The following is a 7,380-nucleotide window of genomic DNA, read 5'->3' on the forward strand; positions in this document are numbered from 1 at the left end:
CTGTTCGGCGGCCGCTTCGAACACCACACCGCGGCCACTGTTGGCCGTCGGATAACCTGGCAACGGCACTACCGTGTTGGTCTGCATACGCATCGTGACGCTGTCAGATTGCTCGTCATCCGCCACCGCCGGAAGCGCAGTAGTTTTCCATCGCGACCGCTTCCGCTTCCGTTGGCCGTCGCCGCTAATGTTCACGGCACCGCACCCGTAGGGCGACACGCTTATGCTGTGCGCTTGGTCGACGTCTATGGTCTGGGCTGAAGTCCTGGCCGATGAGGCCCAGCCAATCGGTTCCGTATAACTGTACCGGATGGTGGACTTCCTGAAAGGCAGAATCATATGCACGGAAAACTGGCCAGTGGAGGACGTCTTCCTCCTCCTTGTCGTCGTCATCGTTATCTTCGCCGATGCCACTGTCTCTACCTCCACTACTGTGGCTGACGTCACCTCCGCCGGGCCCGCGTCCACGGCGGCGGTCCGACGGGTGCAGTCCGACGACAACCACAAGAGGCTCGCCACGATAATCGCCGTCATATTGTTTGCGTACACAAAGACTTTGCGGGCGCTGAGCAACGGAATTCTGGTGGAGACGCCGCGTGGGCATACGTTGCCATGCACTTGGTTTGTAATAAAACAAACAAACACTATTATTTTATTATTAAAATAATATTGTGTCGTCTGCTCCTGACTTGACAGTCTAACTGCAGTGCATGACGGGGTGTTGAAATACAAAATCCAAGTAAAACCTTCATAGTCTCGTGGCATACTATGTTAAAAATATCAAAATAATTAAATGGTTTACTATTTGGTTGTACAATAGTCAATAACAATTAATATTATCAAACATCAACGGTGAACTAATAATATGATGAATAATATATTAATATGGCTTTATAATGTACGAAAATAATACGATTTAATGGCTCGTAGTCGATGCACTAAATTGATGAATTTTTTTGAAGCAACCAGACGTTATTAAAACTTAAAAGTATTTTTTTTACACATTAATTATCTACATGACTACATAGATCGGTATAATGATATTGTTCATATTATTTAATTTATAATATGATCGTATATTTATTTACATATATATATATTTATAATTACCATAATATACCTAATTTTTACTGGTCAAATACTATATTTTAACTACTTATTAATTTGAATGTCCTAAAAACTACAAAAAGAGCACTAAAAAAAGACTTACACGTCTGAAAAATACAACATCGAAATTTATCTCCCGTAGCAAAATAAAATTAACAGTTAAATAAAAAAAAAAAATGCTTAAAAATATTAATATTTCATCCAGTTTCCAATATCTGGGCATATTGATTAATTTTTTGAGTTTTTGACTAAATTGATTATACATTTAAATCATACTTAAATATTTTATTATAGAATAATGAACGTCCTTGTTAAATTGCCATTTATGTATGTAGATATAAACTGGAAAACTAGACACATTAGTAATTTATAATAATGCATAAAAACATTTATAATTATTTATTATTGGTTACTTTTTGAATATTTTTACGTATTTTTTTTTTTTATATCTACGTGTTATAAATAAGATTAACATAATATAGATATAAAATTATTTAATTAAAATTGATTACAACTGTATCCGTAAAGATATTCAAAAAGTTTTTTTTTTTTAAACATAAGACATTCCTAGCCTAAGGCTATCTAAATCTATGGATATTTTACAATTTACATAATAGTTTTAATATTATAACATGATAATTAAAATATTAAAATATTTTTAAAGTACTAAGGATAATATTAACAATTGGTAATTTAGGTAATTTATACCACGTTTTAATCGACGATAAGTTGGGTGAGTGAGGAGGTTATAGTGAATTGCACCTGATGAGTTTGGAAGAGAGCAGTGGACATTTTTTGCTAATGTTTTAATATGAGTTTGGATATCTTGGATTTGAAAGTCTTTGTGGAGATTTGCATTTCTGACAAACCATGGAGCATTTGCAATTATTCTGAGGACATTGTTTTGGACAACTTGCATTTTTTTATGTGCGAGGATGCACAATTACCCCATACCGGATAAGCGTAGGATTCAAAAAGTAACCAATAATAAATAATTATAAATGATTTTATGCATTTTATAATGAATTGTAAAAATGTATTATTTATTAAATTTGAATGGCTCTCATTCAGACAATTTCGGTTTTAGAGCTATGATTAATTGTTCAAAATGACTTAAAAAAATTTAGTCTATCCGAAATCGGTATCAAAAATACCGGTTGCTATTTAAAAAAAAAAAATAAGTTGCGATGCGCATGCGTGTAACGATAGGGTTAAAAATTTAAAATTTATCTGAAAACTTGTATTTATATACCACTATAGCTTGTAAAAAAAATTGGATTTGTTCCAACATAATCCAGCCGAGAAATTTAGTGTTCCCTAAATTGGTGAACTTACGGTATATAACAAGGTATTAAGGTATATATCGTAGTAGTATATAGGTATATTATGTCTAGGGACCGGATTTATATGCACGAAAAATCCTCAAAATATGCTTCTAAAAATACTGTAATATACAATAAAATATGTATTTATTTTTCAATATGTACTTAAATATTCACTTAAAATTTTGTTTAAAATTATGTACAAATATGTGAAATACCTACATATTATAAATGTATAAATAAGTACCTACTAATTAATACGGTATTAAAAAAGTATAAAAAAACTTTTAAAGTTTGTTTTTCCTTCAGGGGGGTGTTACTGCGTGTTACTTGACACCCAGTGTTACGGTTTTAGCAAACCCGGGGCCCCGAGCTGTGGCGTAGGGAAATTGGCGACCCCACCGCCCAGTGCTAATTGCACTGCAGTAGCCCTCACCTTACCTTAATTGGTTGGGTGGGAATGGTCCTCCAATTTGAGGGTTGAGCGATGGGCCAACAACCCATCCTCGGAAAAAACATTGTTAAGAAACAACCAACACAAAAGCCTCGGAAAGATGCGGACATACAGAACTTAAAAATTGGAACATGGAACGTGCGCTCTTTATACAGGACCGGACCACTGACAACAGTAGTATCTGAACTTGACAGATACGAACTGGCTATATTAGCAATTCAATAAACTAGATGGCCCGGATCTGGCAATCACAAAAGAGAGAAAGCAACATTATTCTACAGTGGAGGATCAGGACATGAAAGGGGAGTCGGCTTCGTAGTCAGCGACAGGATACTCAACAACATAAAGCGGTTCGAATCAATTAATGATAGGCTACGCCTCTTGGAAATTCAAGCTAAATAGTTTAATATAATGCTGATCAACTGCTATGCCCCAACAGAGGGCAAAAACGAGGAGACAAAAAACGATTTCTTTAAACAACTAGAAGCACTATATGACACAATACCTCAAAATATGGTCAAAATCGTACTAGGGGAATTTAATGCAAACATTGGGAAAGAAATAGATTACAAACCGACGATAGGACAACAAAGCCTCCATAATGACTCGAACGAAAACGGAGTTAGAGTAATATCCTTTGCAACGTCCAAGGGAATGACCATAAGTAGTACATTTTTTCCGCATAAACAAATCCATAAACAGACATGGATGTCCCCCGGCGGAACAACTAAAAATCAAATAGATCATTTCATGATCGACTCCAGAATAAAACACTGCATAACGGATGTTAAAAGCTGTAGAGGCGTATGCGGGATATTAGACCATTTTCTAGTACGAATCCAAGTACACTTCAGATTGTCGGTAAAGTGGAGAGAAAAGAAAAGAGTTACCCAGAAATTCAACGTTGAGAAATTAAAAGAAAACACAAATCTTCAGAACTACATAGAAACAATAGAAAAAAAATTTAAAAAACGACAACAACACTGAGCTTGATCAATTGTGGGAGAAACTAGAAAAAACAATCAAACAAGCAGCGAAAGACGTACTAGGTTTTGAGGAGAGAAGAAAACCTAAAAAGTGGTTCAACGACAGATGTAGAAGAGCTCTTGAAGAACGAGATACTACCAGAATGACTCTAATAAAAAACCCCAACGAGTCTAACCGAAGAGCCTTAGCAATCAAACAACGGGAAACTAAGAAGATAATAAGAAACGAAAAAAGGCAATGAGAAAAGAGCTACATCAACGACATAGAGACTAACTTTAAAAGAAACATCAAAGTCTCATACAAAAAAACCAATAACATAAAAAATGGATACAAACCAAGAACGACCATCCTAAAAGAACCAAACGGAACATTGATTACAGATAAAACCGAAATAGTTGAACAATTCAGAGAAATGTTTGAAACGATACTATTAAAACGAGACAAACAGAACCGGTATATCACTATAATATGACGACAGTGGAACAAATGATACATGAACCAACAACGGAAGAAATAAAAATGGCAATTGATATACTAAAAAACGGTAATGCACCCGGAGAAGATGATATAACAACGGAGTTACTAAGAAAGAGTGGGAAAGCTGTAATGGAAAAATTAGAACAAATTATTACAAAAGCATGGAGGGAAGAATAAATACCCGAAGCCTGGAATTTGTCGATCCTATGCCCTATCTACAAAAAAGGGGATATAATGATCTTCGATAATTATAAAGGCATCTCGCTTCTAGATACATCGTACAAAGTTCTATCAAATGTCCTCTTTAATAAACTCAAGCCATATGGAGATGAAATAGTCGGGGAATACCAAGGAGGATTCAGAAGGGGAAAATCAACGGTGGATCAGATACATATTGTCAAACAAGTTATAGAAAAATGTTACGAATATAACCAGGATCTATTCATGCTATTTGTAGATTATAAACAGGCATATGACTTTATTAAACGGGAAAGTTTATGGAAAGCCATGAAAGAGCTTGGGGCACCAGCAAAAATCACAAGAATGATAAGAGCATGAGTTCAAAACTAAATGTATGGTCAAATTTAACGGTCAACTGTCGAAGGCGTTCATGATCAACACAGGGTTGAAACAGGGAGATGCACTTTCACCAATGCTCTTCAACATTGCGTTGGAGAAGGTGGTTAGAAATGCATTAAACACAGGTATAGGAGTCAAATTGCAAGAATCTAAGACTATCAAACTAATAGCATATGCCGATGACATAGTTTTACTGTCGGAATCTGAGAGCGACCTACAGAGTATGGCAGAATCTCTCATGGATAAAAGCAAACTAATAGGCTTAACTATAAATGAAGAAAAAACAAAGTACATGATACTGTAACGGAAAAATAATATACATAATAATTTGATAGTAAGAAATATGGAGTTCGAGTTGGTCGAAAATTTCGATTATCTAAGTGTGGAATTGAACGTGTCGGGCAATAACCACAAGGAAATACAAAACAGAATAAACTCAGCTAACAAATGCTTCTTCGGATTAAAGACAATATTAAAATCTAAACTAGTTTCAATCAAATCTAAACTAACCCTGTACAAAGTAATAATACGCCCGATAGCGCTATATGCGTGTGAAACCTGGGCCACGGCCAAAATAGACGAGCAAAACCTAGCAAGATTTGAAAGAAAGGTGTTACGGAAAATTTTTGGCCCCAGTAGAAACCAAAACACGGGAGAATATGAGCGAAGAAAGAATGAAGAGGTGATAAACATGTTAGAGGATCGTCATAATAGCCACTATGAAAAGCAAAAGGATAAGCTGGGCAGGGCATGTATCATGTATGGCAGTAGTTCTCAATCGGGGTGACATGTCACCTAAGGGTGACATGGACCTAGCTTAAGCGTGACGCAGAATTTTAACAAGAAAAGGAAAAAAATTTAAAAAATTAATTTTTCCGAAAACAGTCATATAATTTCTTATAATAAATATATTATACACCTATACCACCACTGTCATGTACATAACATACCTCAAAGTTCGTATCTTTATAATAGTTTGTATTATTTGTATTTAATCTTTTGGTCCGATAAACACGTGTACCTAGTAATAAATATACAGCTAAGATTGTTTATTATTTTGATGTTAGTGTGACGCAGTGTTTGATTCTAGTGGCTAAAGATGACATGAATCAAAAAAGGTTGAGAACTACTGATGTATGGCGAGGCCGAGAGCAGACAATTGGTCAAGTCACCTACTGGAAGCCGAAGAGCAAAAGACCACTCGGCCGCCCAAGACAAAGATGGGTAGATAGGGTCCATAAAGACTTGGATATGCTAGGAATCTTGATCGGCGAAGAACTAGCCACGGATAGAGATAGATGGAGGGAAGTGGTGGTTGTGGCGAAGGACCTGAACGGTCTATTTTAAGCCAGAAAAAAAAGTTTGTTTTATATTTCTTGAATTTGATTCTTTGATTTTTAAATTGTTCTTGTGTTTATCACATGATAAATGTTGGTCTACCAAAAGCTTTTTAGTCGCGTTAACTGGAATTTCACTAATATTGCAAAACAAAATTGAGCGTGAAAATACGACGAAAACGAATAAATAATAATATGCACTATAAGACTACAAATATGCATTGAATATGCATTTAATAGGTATAAACGTCAAAATATGCAAAATAATATTATTGTTATTTTAATAAGAAAGATTAAAATCGGTGACAATTTTCATCAGATTTCAAAAAGCTTATTCCAATACATTTATGCATTTGCATATAAATCCGATCCCTGATTATGTCGCATCCACATAGTGAAATTCATCCAGATCTTGAAATTTAACGAAAATTCATTATATTGACATCCACTTCATGAAATAGATAATACCTACCTACTCGTATATTGTGTACTTAGTGTAATTAATAATTATTATGAAACAAGATTATTATATTATGTAGCATTATATTATTATAAATTATAACTAAACTATCACTGTACTTTTATAGATTGCTATGTTCTATGAACAAAATTATTAACAAAATAATTAATTGATTTACTTAAATATAACAATTAATGAACTATATATACCTATAGATACCTATAGGTACATTTTTCTTCCTTATTATTTATTTTTACATGACGATTGATTTTTCAGTTCGTGAAATGAGTGATTTCACTATATGTGGATGCGACATACATATACATGAGATGTTTTACAATTATTACTGTTCGAGCGAACGTACAATATTATTATAGGTACATTATAATATGCCTCACCGCCAACCGATAATAATAGACCGCAGATTAATTTGCACCAATTGTTTTATATATTATATTTTTATACTCTGTTGAGCCAGAAGGGCCACAATATATTATACGAATACACTGTTGTAGCCATAAGGGCTTTGATTTATTTATTATATTACATTTTTTATACAATTATTTAATTTGTGTATTATACAGCAATTCATTATTTACCTGAACGTGTTACCTTTTTATTATTAATTATTTGTAAGCACACACGACACACCCATAC

At 34.4% G+C, this 7,380-nt stretch overlaps 2 protein-coding genes across 2 annotated transcripts; both read left to right on the plus strand.

Annotated features, from left to right (window-relative positions):
• Nucleotides 1-3,294: 3,294 nt before the first annotated feature.
• LOC149060701 (protein CFDP2-like) lies at nt 3,295-3,870 on the plus strand. The gene has a single exon (XM_089230298.1). It carries the CDS (start codon nt 3,295-3,297, stop codon nt 3,868-3,870), a length of 576 nt encoding a protein of 191 aa, XP_089086424.1.
• Nucleotides 3,871-5,269: 1,399 nt separating this feature from the next.
• On the plus strand, nt 5,270-6,273 carry LOC149060702 (uncharacterized). Its single transcript, XM_089230318.1, has 2 exons — nt 5,270-5,709; nt 5,994-6,273. The coding sequence occupies exons 1-2, from the start codon at nt 5,270-5,272 to the stop codon at nt 6,271-6,273; spliced, it is 720 nt and encodes a 239-aa protein (XP_089086444.1).
• Nucleotides 6,274-7,380: the final 1,107 nt, after the last annotated feature.

The sequence above is a fragment of the Diuraphis noxia genome, unplaced genomic scaffold (genome assembly GCF_037042655.1).
Source record: "Diuraphis noxia isolate RWA-SAM2 unplaced genomic scaffold, SU_Dnox_SAM2 contig0001, whole genome shotgun sequence".
In the NCBI taxonomy this organism is placed as follows: Eukaryota; Metazoa; Arthropoda; class Insecta; order Hemiptera; family Aphididae; genus Diuraphis; species Diuraphis noxia.